Source organism: Nycticebus coucang, chromosome 18 (assembly GCF_027406575.1).
Source record: "Nycticebus coucang isolate mNycCou1 chromosome 18, mNycCou1.pri, whole genome shotgun sequence".
Taxonomy (NCBI): domain Eukaryota; kingdom Metazoa; phylum Chordata; class Mammalia; order Primates; family Lorisidae; genus Nycticebus; species Nycticebus coucang.
The window spans coordinates 6,080,810-6,098,647 of NC_069797.1; the positions used below are offsets into that span (position 1 = coordinate 6,080,810).

The following is a 17,838-nucleotide window of genomic DNA, read 5'->3' on the forward strand; positions in this document are numbered from 1 at the left end:
GAAAGGGGGTGCCCAGAAAGCCCAGCTGGCATCTGATGTTTCTTAAGGGACTTCAGCACAAAATAACATGTCCAGGCTGCATATTTGGGGTGGCATATTCCGAACACCTTCAGACTCAGGAAGATATGTTCGTTTTCTTGAATGTGGTGACGGTTTCATGGGAGTGTCAGACTTATCGAACTGTATGCTTCAAATATCTGCAGTTGATGGGGTGTCGATTATACCTTGAGGAAGAAAAGAAAAGTTTAATCTGAGGAATAGGAGATCAGGCCCACAGAGAAGCTGCAGTGGGGCAGCATCCCAGCCCCCTCCCGGAGGGGAACTCAGTAATCACTGCTTGAAGCTACTCCTGTAGTTCAGCCATGTGTAGCCAGTCACTAGTCAATATCATTCCTGTAAACTGATGAGAATTCCTGAAAAACTGCTTTTAGAATCACCCTTCTCCTGGTTTGTCTTCTTTAAAAATGGAACCTCTCCTTTGTTCTAGGGCGCACTCTCAGGACCCCAGGCTGCAGTCCTCAACACTGGCCCAAATTCAATCTGCGTTAATCTTGCCTCAGTCTCCTTGTTAGGTTGACAGTCTCACTCACCATTGTTTTTTTATTATTTTTTTATTGTTAAATCATAGCTGTGTACATTAGTGCAATCAAGGGGTATAATGTGCTGGTTTCATATACAATCTGAAATATTCTCATCAAACTGTTCAATGTAGCCTTCATGGCATTTTCTTAGTGTATGTAGACATTTGTATTCTGCATTTAGTAGGTTTCGCCTGTACCCATTCTAAGATGCACCGTAGGTATGGCCCCACCCATTACCCTCCCTCCACCCTGACTTATCCCCTCCCTTCCCCTTCCTTGGCCCTTTCCCCATATTCTTGTGCTATAGTTGGGTTATAGCCTTCATATGAAAGCTGTAAATTAGCTTCATAGTAGGGCTGAGTAACTGGATACTTTTTCTTCCATTCTTGAGATACTTTGCTAAGAAGAATATGTTCCAGCTCCATCGATGTAAGCATGAAAGAGGTAAAGTCTCCATCTTTCTTTAAGGCTGCATAATATTCCATGGTGTACATGTACCACGATTTGCTAGTCCATTCGTGGGTCAATGGGCACTTGGGCGTCTTCCATGACTCAGCGATTATGAATTGGGCTGCAATAAACCTTCTGGTACAAATGTCTTTGTTATATTGTGATTTTTGGTTTTCTGGGTATATACCTAGTAAAGGAATTATAGGATAGAATGGCAGGTAGACTCTCACGGGATAAAAGATTTAAACTTAAGACATGAAACTATGAAAATACTTGAAGTACAGGGAAAACTCTTAAAGGAATCGGCCTGGGTGAATATTTTATGAGGAGGACTCCCCAGGCAATTGAAGCAGTATCAAAAATACATTACTGTGACCTGATCAAACTAAAAAGCTTCTGCACAGCCAAGAACATAGTAAGTAAAGCAAGCAGACAGCCCTCTGAATGGGAGAAAATATTTGCGGGTTATACCTCCGATAAAGGTTTAATAACCAGAATCCACAGAGAACTCAAACGTATTAGCAAGAAAAGAACAGGTGATCCCATCTCAGGGTGGGCAAAGGACTTGAAGAGAAACTTCTCTAAAGAAGACAGACGCACAATCTACAGACACATGAAAAAAAGCTCGTCATCCTTAAGCATCAGAGAAATGCAAATCAAAACTACTTTGAGATATCACCTAACCCCAGTAAGAGTAGCTCACATAACAAAATCCCCAAACCAGAGATGTTGGCGTGGATGCAGAGAGAAAAGGGCACACTTCTACACTGCTGGTGGGAATGCACACTAATCCGTTCCTTTTGGAAGGATGTTTGGACCATTGTTTTTTTAAAAGAACTAACTTTTGTTCTTTTTTTAAAAGAACAAAAGAGCATGCTCCTCTGAGTTCTTGCCTCAGGTTTCACACGTGGTTGTTTGGGGGGCTGTCAGGGCTCATTACCTTAACTGTTCAGCAACTTCTTTGGTGGCTGAGGAGAGCCTCCCAGCCATGCTCTCTCACTCAGGACTGACCCCGCCTCAGTCTGCAATGCTCTGTCCTTTCTCAGGGCAATGTCAGAAAGTACACACCTATGAGCCCCCAGGGTAGAGACCATCATCAACTTTGAGATCCTGGAATTAACTTACCCACTTGGTAAGTGTCAGATGTGTCTGTGGGTGCTGAAATGAACCGAATCAATTACGACTGTTAATTTACTAAAAGGTTTACTTTGGCCCAGAATTTTTTTTATGCAAATAGTGTTTTTTTCTTTGTGAGAGCTGAGATGGAATCAAGACTCATTCTATTAACTCCTTAAATAGATTCTTTTTCATTCAAAGAAGGGGTCAATAGGAGAGGCATAAGCTGTGAGTCTTGTCCCAGCAAAGAAAGCCACGTGGGCGGTCCCTTTATTCAGATAATGTTTTTCCCCCTCGGTGAGAATTGAACAGAGGTCAAAGAAAGCCTTATATATTCAATTCTTAAATTCTTTGGCTTCAAAGGAATGTTATAAGGAACCTGTAACTCAGGTAACTTTTGTTTTCAGATCCAAGTGCGTAGTCTCGATAGCAGGTAAATTACTCAAATTTCTGACCTTTTGTAAGTCCCTGACCAATGACACTAGCATGTTTTGGCAACTGTAGTTGAGTACCTAGAATATTGGCCTATAGCCTGCATCTCACCTGTCTGCACTGCAGACTCCTGACTCTAGTTTAGAAACCTGTGGTCGGGAGGGCTGTCTGGATCGCTGCCTAATCCTTACAACCCTGCTGGACTGCTCCTTACCTGTCTGACGGGCTCTCTTCACTCAGGGTCTACCAGCTGCTCCCCCATAACCAAACTTTGGCAGCTCAGGTTAAAGTTACCTTCTCAGTGATTCCTAAGCCTGCTTCAATTTACAATACAGTACAATGTAATTTCCTCCAGAAATTAAGTTTCATTTTATTCTTCATTACAGTATAAATTTTCCCCTAAGATCACCTGAGATTTTAAAAACACTATGCCTCCCCCCCACTAAACAGACCAGTTAAATTAGAGTCCCTCATGACCCCAGGCATCAGCGTGGTTGGGGGGCAGGTTGTTTAAACCTGCGTTCTGGTGTGCAGCCAGGTGAGAGTCACTGCCTGCTGGGTAGAAGGGCAGCGGCTTTTGTGTAGAAAGTCCACACTTTCTTTAACGTGTCTGGGAAAACTGAATTGCTTTTGTTTTACCTTCTACAGTTCTACAATTACATTTCCCCAAAGGCTAAGTTCTCTCATTGGTTATGTACAGGTCATGGCAGTTAGGGGAAAATTTATCCTGTAATTAAGAATAAAATGAAACTTAATTTCTGGAGGAATTTATATTGTACTGTATTGTAAATTACACTTTTCATTGGGAAATTATGAAATAAGATTTTGGCGTTGGGTAAAATAATGTAGTGTCTAATTTTAAAAATGACATAATTAAAAGATAATTAGCGGAATAGGTACTAATTTGGCTAATTGCAACAATTAAATGATTGCTTCCATAATGTAAATTACTTTTTTACCATAGTCAGCCATCTAAAATATTTTCTAAACATCAATTGGTATTTTAAACATTAGATCATTTTACATGTATGAGCAAGTGGCCTATATTTGGTTAGTGGACTGCTTGTGACCGATGTCCAATTGCACCAGACCGGTCGACCAAAACTGCCTCAGCCAAGCAGGTTGCTGGCCTACGCTCAGCCCCAGTGGGGGTGGGAGAAGGCTGCGCAGGTGCCCAGCCTCAGTGTTGCTGTGCTAGATGTTGTCTTTGCTCCAAAGAAAACTCTTGAGTCTCCGTTTCTCATCTATGTGCAGGGTATAATAAAACCGCCTCACTGGATTATCCCTACAATATGCATAGCATTAAAACTCTTAATATAATAAGACATAATAGTGATTTGCATTATTATTTTAAAAATACTTTTCTTTACACCTGCGCATTCTTATACTTCTCCTGCCCTTTAATTTGGCTGGCCGGAGAGAGGACCTGGGAGACATGGGGGCACGGGAAATTGGATTAGGTCACTGGATCCTGGAGGACAGCTGGGTGCTGCGAGATGGGTGGCAGGTGGGGGTGGGGCAGGTTTATCCATCAGAATTTTCCCTCCACTGGGGAGAGCTTGGGAAATGGGGCAAGCCTGAGTCTGTAGGGGAAGCTGTCCTGGAAGTTGGATTGAGGGAGAGAGCCTCGACTCCACAGAGCCAGCGGCATAGACCCAGACCCAGGATGCAAAGCCGGCAGATTTAACTGTGGAATCCAAACCAATAATCACTATTTCTACATGGATTTGAAGTCTGTTTTCTGCGGGTTGTGTTTTTGGTTTTTTGCAATGTTTGTAGTTAGAATTTTCCCTTTTTCTGACAATTGAAATTGAGCCAGATGCTCTGCATCCGAGCAGGGAAGAGTGAGGTAACTTACTGTTGACCACAGAACGCAGGGCTGGAAAGGCTCAGCTAGATTTGCACGTTTAAACTGTAGCTGTCATCTCCTGAGTTCAATAGAAGTGACTCGGGGGTTGACATAGTGGGAGCAGAGGGGAGAGGGCGGGATCAAAGGGACAGGGCTCCACTGAGAACCCACCCTTTTCCTTCTTCAGATTATGGTCTGCTGGTTTGCTCTATTTTGTATGTCTGAGATTTTGAATAAAATTCCACGTGCAAATAAGGATTCTAGTCACAAAGAAAACAAAAGGTTGGGCAACCAGAAAATTAGTTCACTCTTCCATTTTATGAATGGGAGATGAGAATGATAAAGTGACTTGCTGGATGTTACACATGTAGAAAATAGGTGCAGGAGGACAGGTAATTAGTTTTTCTGATTTTCGATCCAGGGACACAGCCTCTTATATCATGTTGCCTTTCACCAGGTGAGGAAAGGTGGGTAAGAAGATCCAGGACCTATTTTCTAGACCACAGCTCTATACATGTTGCAAGAGAAATCTTTAAGCAAAGTGAAAGGAAAACAGCAAAATTTCAGCATCTTGAAGGTCTCACTATCACAGTGAAGAAAACCAAATAAACAAGGGGTCCAGGGCACAATTTGCCTTCATTTCTCTCTTACACTGGAAGCTTCTTTTTAAATTTTTAATTATTTTAAATTTCAGATTAATATGAGAGTACATACAATTAGGTTACATAGTTGGTTTTAGTGAAGTTAAAGTCCAAGTTGTAGTTGTGCCCTTCACCCAGGAAAAGTGTGCAGTCTACCCGTGCAAGGTACCCATTGGGTGGGAACTTACCAAACCCTTTCCCCACTCCCTACTTGAATTTAATTGAGTTTTCCTTTCCTGTGAGCACATAGTTGTTAATCTAGTTTTGGTTTAGCGCGGAGTACATGTGATGCTTGCTTATCTGTTACTTGTGATACTTCACTTAGGAGAATGTTCTCTAAATCCATCTAGATTGTTACAAAAGATACAAAATCTCCATATTTTTAGGGTTGAATAGTATTCTATGGTATACATATACCACAGTTTATTAATACATTCATGGGTTGAAGGGCACTTGGGTTATTTCCCTATCTTTGAGATTATCAACTGAACTGCTATCAACATTTGAGTGAAAATGCTCTTATGGTAAAATGTATTTTTTTCTTTTAGGTGGATATGTGGTGATGGGATTGCAGGATCAAATGATAGGTCTACTTTTAGTTCTTTGAGGACTCTCCGTAATTCTTTCCATGGAGGCTGCACTGCTTTGCAGTCCCACCAACAGCTCACAAGTGTTCCCTTCTCTCCATGCCCACACCAGCATCTGTTGCTTCTGGACTTTGTGCTGTGGGCCATTCTCACTGGGGTTAGGTGGTATCTCAGGGTGGTTTTGATCTGCATTTCTCTGATGATCATGTGCTTGTTGGCATCTGTCTGTCCTCCTGAGAAAAGTTTCTGTTCACATTTCCTGCCCAGTTATTAATGGGGTTGTTTGCTCTTTTTTGTTGACTTGCTTGAGTTCTTTTGTAGATTCTGGTGATTAGCCCTTTGTCAGCTTTGTAGCATGCAAATGTCTTCTCCCACTCTGAAGGTTGTCTCTTTGCTTTTTTGATTGGGTCCTTAGCTGTGCAGAAACTTTTTCACTTTATCAGGTCCCATTTATTTATTTTTGTTGTTGCTGCAGATGCTGGTGGGATCTTCTTCATAAATCTGTAGGCTAATAGGATTAAGCGTTTTTCTGATACTTTCTTCTGGTGCTTTTATAGTTTTGTGTCTTAGATTTAAATATTCTACCCATCCTGAGTTAATTTTTGCAAGGGGGGAGAAGTTTTTTACATGTGGCTAAGCAGCTCTCCTAGCACCATTTATCGAATACAAGTTGTTTTCCCTAGTGTATGTTTTTGTTTGTTTTGACAGAGATCAGCTGGCAATATGAGCCTGGTTTCAGCTCTAGACTCTCTGTTCTGCCCCATGGATATGTATCTCTGTTTTTGTGCCAATGCTATGCTATTCTGATCACTATAGATTCGTAGTATAACCTGAAGTCTGGTGAAGAAATGCCTCCAGATTTGTTCTTATTTTGTAGAATTGTGTTGGCCATTTGGATTTTTTTTTGTTGTTGTTGTTGCATGTAAAACATTGAACTATTTTTTCAAGATCTTCAAAGTATGACATTGGTATTTTAATGGAGATTGCACTAAATTTGTAGATTGCTTTGGGTAATATGGACATTTTAACAATGTTTGTTTTTCCAAGCCATGAGCATGGTATTTCCTTCCTTCTGTTAACATCCTCTGTTATTTCTTTTCTCAGGGTTTCATAATTCTCTCTGTGGAAATCCTTTATATTCTTTGTTAAATATATTCCAAGGTATTTCATTTTATTTGATGATACCGTGAAGGGTTTTGTATCTTTGCTTTGATTGTCAGCTTGACTATTGTTGGCATATATGAAGGCTACTGATTTGTATATATTGATTTTATATCCTGAGATGTTGCTGTATTTCTTTATCACCTCCAGGAGTATCATAGTTGGGTCCTTGGGGTTTTCTAAGTATAAGATCATATGATCAGCAAAGAGTGATAATGTGACCTCCTCCATCCCCAGGAAGCTTCTGTTCTATTGCCAATTAAGCTGCATGACTTGGGGTAAGGCACCTGGAAAACCACAAAAAGATTTGCATGTCATTCTTAGAAAGGGATAAAGCAGTGGTTCCCTTTGGGAGTCGGAAAACACATATTTTTGATGGTCTTAGGAACCGAGACACCGCTCCTCTGTCTCCAGGTGAGTATGCCCACATGTACCCGGTATGATGACATCATCTGTATTAAAGGGTCACAGCATTACGAAGGTTGAGAACCACTGGGGTAAAGGATCCTGTAACAGATCAGTTTTACGGCAAATCCTCAGGCTAATGTTATAAAGAAATGCAAGTAGGTACATTTTTCACGACTGAAGCTTATTTATATCACCTTTGTCTGCTACTGAGCTGTAGCATTAGTAGGAAATGAATATTTACCCAAGGATGTGCCCTACTCCCAGGTATTTAATGGAATCCTGCAGTTCCCATCAGCTGTACTTCATGCTCTCCTTTTTCTAGCTCATCTAACAGTCTGTGTAACATCCTCTTACTTGAGCATCCTCCAATATGATCTCAATATGAGATCAGTATGATCTAAGCAGATTGCTGATCATAAGTACCTCCTATGTAAAAATTCTAGCCTTGGCAAAGAGAAGAAATCTATCTCTGTAATGTAGGTGCAGGGAATGAGTGTTCAATGAGAAGAAAAAGGAGAAATATCTGCACGGAGGGGAAGAAAAGTGGTCAATTTGGACAAAGAAATAAAACTCAACCATTGCTGATTTTTGAGTAATCAGGATTGATAAAATTACCTGGCTCTCCAGTTCCTTGTGGCTGTGCAGGTATAGATGGCTACAGAATCCAGGGCAGGGTTGTTGGTGGAAGCTGGAATACACAGTGAGTATATGTTCTGTTTAGTGCCAAACCACATTTGGGAAGTTTGTAGGTTACAATTGCTAAACCTCCATCTAGATTCTTCTTTAATTAATGCCACTTAACATTATTGTAATTTGGAATGTTAGTTTTGTTTTTGTTTTGTGTGTGTGTTAAAAGGAATAAAATATAGGCAGAAAGCAATCATGGTTGTTAGTAGAAGTAGTCAATATAATATGGCCTGGGTGGTTTTACCATCACAACTTCACTGAATTGACCTTGGCTATTAGACCAGTTGAATAGAGACATATCCCTATAACAAAGGAATAAAAGAATCATTAAAACGTAAAATTTAAGCATCTCACTACCTCTCTGTAGTTAGATGTAATTGCAGTTTTCCACCAAAGAATTTGTGGAGAATTAAAATGAAAAACAAATACTTGGGGAAATAGCACCAAATGGATGGAAAATATGAAATTAACCTTTTCCAATCCAATTTTTCTGCCACCCACATTCTCCCCAGATCTTTTTTATTTTGGTGGGGAAAGCATCAGTGGATTACTTGTAATTATCCTACAGTTTTAAAAAAGAAAAACATAAATATGAACTCACCTGATGATTTTATTATATATTTTAGGTTATATAAAATTTTAGATTATATAAAATAAAGTGTTATTTGTTTACTTTTGTTTATGATTTTTTTGAGTACTGTACTTTTTGAAGCAAACTCTAGGATGGAGTCCAAGCTTCCTCTTGCAGAAATGGTTTCTCTCTTTCCACTTTCCTCATTTCTTCTGCTGTAAACCATGCGATCTTTTGTTGAGTTCTTTCCATTTTGGAGTATACAATGCATCCTCCCATGTAGCCTGGCCTCAGTGTCAGAGATGATTGTCTTCCCCTCTTTCTTGAATTTCTGTTCCTGATGTTGCTCACAAGCTGAGTGGGGCCATTTCTGCTATGAGGGAGGTGCATCTGCACTTTCTCTCCAATGGAGAGGCCAAACAGATGCATCAACAGCAAAGAATGTGAGCAATGTCTTCCCACAGGATTGGAATTAGTTGTCTCAATATCCAGAAAATCTGTTTCTTATAAGGAATTGGAGAACTATTGAACTTCAGAATTATTTACATTTCTTTAGAAATGTGCTCATTGTTAGCGGAAGGCTGTCACGTGAAGAAGTATCTTTGGCATATGAGCCAAGCATTATACAGTGTCGGGGGAGAGAGCAAAGAACTCTTCCCACTCGGCCATGTCTACCCAGATCACTACTTAACAGCTTGAAATAAGTTGCTCCTATCTACTTTGTTAGATTTTTTTTCTTCACATTTTCTTTTCCTTCTAAAAACAAGCAACTAACAAAACAAAAAGTAAAGACCTCTTCGATTCTTACAATTTCTTGGAAGAAAATTTTGTTTCAGATATTACATATTTCAAACAATTTTTTTTTTTTTTTTTTTTTTTTAGAGACAGAGTCTCCCTTTGTTACTCTCGGTAGAGTGCTGTGGCTTGACAGCTCACAGCAACCTCCAGCTCTTGGGCTTAGGTGATTCTCTTGCCTTAGCCTCCTGAGTAGCTGTGACTACAGGTGCCCGCCACAACGCCCGGCTATTTTTATGTTGCTTGGCTGTGGCTGGGTTTGAACCCTCCACCTTCGGTATATGGGGCTAGTGCCCTACTCACTGAGCCACAGATTCTGCCCTTCAAACAGAGTTTGAGGTCTCTTTTATTCCATTCCCTATCATATCAATATTAAGAAAAGGATTGGGTCATCAGCAATTTACTAAAATTTTCCCAACACATATTAAATTAGCTTGACATGTCTATACAAAAAGAACAGGTTGACTTAAACGGGGATTAGTCAGAATTGAAAGCATTGAAAAAAGAATGTTATAAAGAAAGTCCAGCGGGTGTATTTCTCACTACCATTCCTCTCTTACAGAAGAAAATCAGTGGTGCTAATTTGGTTGCCATCCAGAAGAAGAGTCTTAGTTGCCAGGCCAGAACCGCTCGGATCTTAGCAAGCATGTCTTGTATATTTTGAAATCATTGATTATATCAGGGTTGAGATCATTAGCTTGTAATCATTAAACTGGAAATTCAATTGGCCCTGGTTCTGATTCAATACTTACCAAAATAACTTCTATTAGCATTTGGATTTCCCTGAAGCTCTGGCTACAACAAGAAAATAAAGATTACCCTGGACAGACCATAAAACGCTAAATTGGAGTCATACCTAGAACCTCAGTGTAGGGAGGGGCAGCCTCCAGCTATTTATTCTTCCAGCTGTGGTTAATGCGTGGGAAACAGGTGCAGTAACTGGTGGCCCAGGCTCCCCACCTGGCCTGGGGCATGTGCAGTGTATATATCAGGGACCCAGACCTGACACTCTACCCTTCCTTCTTTCCGGGAGTGGGCTTTTGAGGTGCCCCTAGAGGGAGTGATTCTCCAGAGTTTTTAGTGAGTTGTATAGAGGAGGAGCCAGATTCCAGCAATTCTTGAGACCAGATGTGTATCTCGGTCTTAGAAGGATTGAGTCCTCCAGTGACTGAGATTATAAAGGCAGCAGGTGGGAGATGCAAAGCTAAGGGTCCAGATGAAGTTCTGAGACCTGTTGCTGTCTGTCTGTCTGAAAGAGTCCTAGAGTCTCCACATTTTAAAAAGACTTTACACCTTTTTAAATTTTAAAATTGTAAACTAGTTCAAATTGAAACTTGTATACTTTGAAAGTGTTATTTTTAATTTTAAATCTCCCTTATCATGAGCAGGGGAGGAGAGTTTGTTGGGGGAATATTTACCATTAATAAGGGTAGATTGGGTGGGGATTTCTGAATGGATCTGATTCAATTTCCTGACAAATAGGTGTCACTTCCCTGCTACACTTACAGCCCCCTACCAAGACGTATGCTTTCTGTTTGAACATACGGTCACACTTTGGTGATTTGTTTTGGCTTTTACTTATTTATTTTTATTTATATCCTTTCAGAGTTAACTATCTCCAAGGAATATTGGTGGTGTGTTCAATAGTGAGCTAGAGAATGGCTCTGAAGATAGGCATGTTTAATTAAATTAAAACTTCTCCAACACATACCTGGAAGTTTGGGCAGATCACATTCTATTAACTCTGTTTCTTTTCCTTTCAGCTTGTGATGAGGAGTGTGTGGGTGTGCCGCTGAACAACTTGGATGACATTAGTGATGCCATTCTTTCTATGAACCTCACGAGCGTTATCCCTCTCCCTTATGGAATTTTGTCAAAACTGGAAATACAACTGAGTATCTTCAGGTAGGTCCTGGGAATACAGAGGTCAATAGAAATGTGTACCACGTGTCTTTGTGAAAGAGTCAGTGGGATGGGAAGGGTCATTCTGTCTGTCCCAGCTATGGCAGGAGCCTCCCTTCCGTTGCTTCCCTGGACGGGGACCAGCGACAGGGACCTCCCTGTCTCACACACTAACTTATTTCTCTGCTGGGCAGCTCTGGTTGTTTGAGTTACTCCTTAGAGGTCTCCTTATTAAGTCTGCCCCTGTGGTTCTGCTTCTGCTTGTGGAATAAGATAAAGTCTGCCATTCCTCTTTAAGACAGCAGACCTTTGGGTATTTGAAAACAGCTGTCCTATTTACAAAAACAGAAAAATCCAAACAACATCTTCCTTAAAGTTGGTTTATGCTGAAGATGAACTACTTTTTGTTAAATATATGATTCTTAACAGGAGTTGCAAGGCACAAAAGTCTTTCTCCTAGAAAACTATATGAAAATCTCCAGGGGTAAATCAGAGTTTTATGTTTCTTCAGTAGAGTCTGGGTCTAAAAAGCAGGGGAGCCACTTGTTTATTTCTTTAAATTAGTTTTTGTGTATTCAGCAGAGGTTAGGAATGTGAGCTCTTAACTCTTGGCTGTCCCCATTATTTACCAACACAGAAGCCTTGAGAACATTACTTTAACCCCCAACCCCAAACAGTGATGTAACCATTCATAAAGTTGCTTTAAGGAATAAAATCATACATGTAAAAAAAATTAGAGGAGTATTGGTATAAACTAAGTACTTATTTATTAGTAATTATAATTTTCTTTTATGAATTATTTTGTACTTTAGCCCAATAAACAGTTTAAATGTTATCAATTATATTTAAAATTTATGCCTGGGTGCAGTGACTCACACCTGTAATCCTGGCACTCTGAGAGGCTGAAGCAGGTGGATTGCTTGAGCTCGGGAGTTCAAGACCAGCCTGAGCAAGAGTGAGACGAAAAAACTAGCCAAGCGTGATGGTGCATGCGTATGGTCCCAGCTACTCGGGAGGCTGGAGGCTTGAACCCAAGAGTTCGAGGTTGCTGTGAGCCATGATGACACCATGGCACTCTACCTAGGGTAGGAGAGTGAGACTCTTTCTGAAAAAAAGAAAAGGAAAGAAATTCTGTGACTCTTATAGTGCAATAGAGCCCAGTTGCAGCACTATTAGATGCTGCTTAACACAGCAGATTTTAAATGTAAATCTACATAGGAAATAACAAGCAAAAGATGGCAGGATGGGCTCAGAAAGCTATCATAGAAACGTAAGTAAATCCGATTCATTTTCTTTTTTGTTGTTGTTGTGACTAGAGTGTGTGGTGTCAGCCTACCTCACAGCAACCTCAAACGCCTGGGTTCCAGGGATCCTCTTGCCTCAGTCTCCCAAGTAGCTGGGACTATAGGCACCTGACACAACGCCCGGCTAGTTTTATTATTTTTTCTAGAGACAGGGTGTCTCCCTTGCTCAGGCTAGTCTTGAACTCCTGAGATCAAGGGATCCTCCCACCTCTGAAGCCCAGAGTACTGGGATTACAGGCCTGAGCCACCACACCTGGCCCTATTTCTTTTCTTTTCTTTCTTTCTTTTTTTTTAATGACAGTTTTGAGGAAAGAAGAATTTTTTCTGTGATCCAAAAAAGAAATAACCAGTGCTTCTCACCAAAGAACCAGAGCATTTTACTTGGGGGCACTGTAAATTTTTTTTCCTTTCTTCTTAGGAATCATTACTGAAAGAAAATATGCAAAAGGAACTGGCAAAATTTAAACTTGAAGGTGTTGCCAAAGAGACGGACGACCTGCAGAAGAAGGTAAATTTCTTCCATAAAGAACCAGCAATTGGTTCTTTTCCAAACCTCCTGAGCAGTTGCCTTAGGCCATCTGGAAGGCTCTGCTTAGCTGATACAGCCTCTCCTTCCCAGGAGCTTTGCTTCAGGTATTTTATCATCAAACTGGTTTTAACCCTACTGGTCATTGTGCTTTCCTGAGAAAAGGCTTCTGCCTTAATTTCTATTGTCACCTCTGCTAAGGAAAGAGTTGGGCAGTTACTCTGCTCGTGGACTTCTGATTTCCCCTCTGAACCACAGCATAGAGTGGGACATGATTAGAAAATCACTGGGATTTCTTCTCCTAAATTCAGTCTGTAACTGAGCACATGGTGAGCACGAGGTACACCACCACACACCTGTAAGGCACTCTGGAAACTTCTGGGCTGAGCCGGCAGGGCACGGTCCTTAGGACTTGGTGTCTGTGCAACACTCAGGCTTCAGTGCGGTTTGGAGTTTAGGACTTTGAAAGTCAAGTGAACTCATTTTTATTTCATTGGGGGAATTACTTATTCTCTTCAGCCTATGGCACATGAATGGCTTTTAGTGACCTAAAAACAAATCTCTTTTGCGGATGAGGAGGCAAGGACAATTTTTCACTTATGAATTATGTGTGTACACATGCATACGCACGTTTTTGTGTATAAAATGCGATAGTGTATCTGTGTAAACGGATACACATGGGTGTCTCTGGTCCGTCTCTCAGCGCGCGCGCGCGCACACACACACACACACACACACACACACACACACACACACTACCACATGCCCTAAAAAAGTACTAGCTTGCCTCCTGTTATTTCAGAATTACTGATGCTTTGGAAAATGGCTGAGGGTTTAAGTGTGGACTTTAAGCAGCTTATCAAGTAAACATTTGGTAGGAGTGATAAGCTGATTAAAACATATTCTGTTTATTAAAGGAGGTTCTCTTTGGTCTTAAACTAGAAAACCAGGAGTGAGCTACCACACCTGGCCCTGTTTTCCTTTTTTTTAATGACAGCTTCAAGGAAAGAAAAATGTTTTCTGTGATGCAAAAACAAAACAATTTTAGACCCTATATCAGTTACTTTACATTCTTGGAAATTACAAACAATCTTTGTTTCAACCAATTATAAAATTCCTAATAAAAGTAACAGCTGAGGGCAGCTAAGCCCCAGCTTCTACACATCATCTCACTGAGTTCTTATGATGGCCCCAGGAGGTGAGTGTTACTGTCACCCCAGTGTTACACATAGAGCTTGGTGATACCCAGGTCCTCGGCCTGGCAGAATCAGGTCTAACTTCTCCTTGCCTGACTCCATGTTCTTAATCCCTTAGAGACTATAGTCTCATAGGCCATACAAATTAGTAAAATTTGCTTTCTGTATTCTGCATAGTTGGGTCCTAAAGTGAATAGAGGGTCTTCTCAGTATAGACTCTGGAAAAATCTGTGGTTTGACAGCCAATTCCACTGCTTTTAAAAATACAGCATCAGGCCTGGCGTGGTGGCTCATGCTTGTAATCCTATCACTCTGGGAGGCCAAGGCAGGTCGTTCGCTTGAGCTCAAGCAACTTGAAACTCTTGGGCTCAAGCGGTCTCCTTGCCTCAGCCTCCCCAGTAGCTGGGACTACAAGTGCCCACTTCAATGTCCAGCTATTTTTAGAGATGAGGCCTCACTCTTACTCAGGCAACTGTGAGCTATGACACCACAGCACTCTACCAAGAGAGACAAAGTGAGACTCTGTCTCAAGAAAAATAAGTAAAATGAAATAAAAGTATACCATCTTCTCTCATGCTGGGTGGGTTGTAAATTACGTATTTCATTAACCACTTAGTCAATCATTTGTAATCCCAGATATTAACCTTGGTTCACGTGATGGTGTACATCTCTGCTCTCTATTCTGGATTATATAATTTTGTTGCTTGGAAGAGGCAATGTCTGGAAACCAAACCTTCCGTATTATTGACAATCAAACTAACGGGAGACCTTAATTTTCTGCCAGCTCACTAGAGTGGTAACAAGTAGCCAAAAGGAGAATAAGAAAACTGAGCGAATCTTCAAAGAGAGTTGGGACCTGGCCACGTTCATCGACAGGCTGCAGAGGAACATCCAAGGTAGTGTGGGCAGTGTCTGGTTTGGGGACTCTGTGCTATTCTAGAAAGAAGAGTCACATTTGCATTCAAATTTACAGCTGTGTGTGTCTTGTGCTGGGCTTCCTGGAACCAAAAGACTGGTATATGCCACAGTTTGGGGATCTTGAAATGTCCAGGCCGTGGTGTTTGACTGAGAATTTTAGCTTTTAAAAAAATGTATGTTTCTTTTTAAATTTTCTGTATCATGGCTAATTCTCAAGCCCCATTATGGTAAAGTCAGATATCTCCCCATCCATTTGCACAAAGTAGGAGTTGGTACGATTTGGGGCTTCCATTTGGTGCCAACATTTATCCTCCACATTGGAGTAAATTTAATCACTCCTCAGTGGGATCTAATCTGGCTTTTAGCATGCTATTTTCAATTTTCTGGCTTCTAGAATCATATTTTTGCTTTTCTTTTTGGATTATGGTAGAATGGCTTAAAAGTATAGATTCCTATGCAAGTCCGACTTTGTAGGACAAAGGTAAGAAAATTATTAAAACAAATTATATTAATAATACTATGAAGTATCAGTAGTTTCTTCATGTGCTATTAAGTTAAATAATTATTTATTAAGAACTTTTATGTGTCAAAGTCTGTGCCAGGTACACACAATGGACCTTGCCCTTAGGGAGATGATGAGTACTTGGCAAGACTCACATTCAATAAACCGGTTATCCCAACTCCCTGGCCAGGCCTGGAGGTCCAGCCCAGCTTAGGTGAACAGAACATCACTTATCAAAGAGGGCTCTAAGTTTTTCATTTAGTACTGTTCACTTTTGAGAGATTTATTATATAATTGATGATTTTCTCCATAGAAACGGTTGAAAAGGCAACAACTTTGAATCAGACTTTGGATGAAGATTTCCAGCTGCCCAGCTTGATGCTTGAGAATATGCAGCGGAACATTTTATCTTCGCTCAAAACCATACAGAAAAGGCACTTCATGCAGTTGTACCAAAATGTCACCCTGGAACTCAAGTAAGTTCCCAGGGACAGAAGCTTGGGTGTTATCTCCAAAGGAGAAGAAGGCATAATGGAAAGAACAGTGCGGCCTGGGGGTGGGATGTCGGAAGAGAGGTAAAGGGTCCCTGTATTCAAGTAAGTTAGATGGGGACAGACCCCTCTAACTATATGGGACACTAGTGTTGTGGCGGGACACTAGTGTTGTGGCGGAACACAGTTTCAAAAAGACTGTTGTATTCTGTTAACTGAACACAAAAGAAAAAGCCAACAAAATGTTCCGAGGGTTTTATTAATCCTGTCCCTGCCACTGAAGGACTGTCACTTCATCTCATTATAGTTGAGAGAGTAAAGTCACGTCATACGTGAAAATTTGACCTCATCTTAAACTTGCTCAGACAGATACCTTATTTTTTTCTTTCTTTATTATTTATTTATATATTTATTTGAGACAGAGTCTCACTCTTTTCATGTGGGTAGAGTGCTGTAGCATCATAGCTCACAGCAACTTCAAACTCTTGGCCTCAAGTGATTCTCTTGCCTCAGCCACACGAGTAGCTTGGACTACGGGCGCCCACCGCAATGTTCAGCTATGTTAGAGATGGGGGTCTCACTGTAACTCAGGCTGGTCTCAAACTCTTGAGTTCAGGCCATCTTCCCACCTCTGCCTCCCACAGTGCTAGGATTACAGACATGAGCCACCATGCCCAACCCAAGATACCTTATTTAATGATAAGGAATGACAGATTTCATGATCAGACAGTAGAGAAATATATTGGTTTTATTTGTGTTTTTCATGTATCTATTTTAGATCTTATTACCTGTTTCATAGACCAACATCTTTATAATAAGTAGAAGTCATAAGTATGTGTAAATAGTCCTAATATTATTCTAATGATGTCAGAGTTAAAATATATATCCTTGAAAAATACTGTCAGATATGACTTGACCCAGAGATCTGGTATCTGTGAAAGGTGAGCATGTTTTATAAGGAATTTTCCATGCAGTTTTTCCAAGTTCTCCTGACCAATTGAAGCAGAGAGTTAATGGGCTGTATTCAACCACTGCAAGAATTTGTTGTATGAAGTTTGTTCACACTGCCATGAATTCAAAGTTAATTTAAATAAACAATTTGGTAGCATACTTATAAAGAAATAGGAGAAAATCTTTCCATTTCCTAATGCTTACTTTTATCATGGTAAAAATTATATCTTTTTAGCAATTTGAATTTGAAAGTTTTTATAAAATCTGTTTCTTAAGTAGATATAGAAAACCCTTTATATCATATAAATAAACTGGTGAATTCACAGCAAATCACTGATTAGCTTCCTGTTAATCTCTGGCTGTATTCTGATGAAAGATTGCAGTTCCTATCATTAACACAGATTGTAGTCCTAATTTTCTAAATCCAGATTCACTGAGACTATGTATTTCGATTCCATTACTAAAATGTGTTAGGAATTTTGTGAATAAAAGTAATTTGTTAAGGGTAAAGTGTAAATCTTCCATATCTGTAGCTATCTTGGAAAAATAGTTTCCATGCTTAAACAGTTATGCTGTGTCACGATTTCAGGGAGAAACATGGTATGAATATGTAAAAATTCCTTCTGCTGTCATGTGAAAGAACAAGTTTTGCTGTTCATTTGCTTACTGTGGGGACTATTCACATTTTCAGGGCTGCTGAAGACTTACTGTCATAAATTCAGAAAACATGCCAGAAGCCACAGGAAGAGTTGGAATTGTTGAAAGAAAAG

At 40.3% G+C, this 17,838-nt stretch overlaps 1 protein-coding gene across 1 annotated transcript in view; it reads left to right on the forward strand.

Moving 5' to 3' along the window:
• Positions 1–12,923: 12,923 nt before the first annotated feature.
• The window catches only part of LOC128570256 (laminin subunit alpha-1-like), a 96,026-nt gene continuing 91,111 nt past the window's right edge, over positions 12,924–17,838 (forward strand). Inside the window, 3 exon segments of the mRNA XM_053569207.1 lie at positions 12,924–12,992; positions 14,991–15,102; positions 15,940–16,102. Coding sequence (XP_053425182.1) covers positions 12,924–12,992; positions 14,991–15,102; positions 15,940–16,102 — 344 coding nt within the window.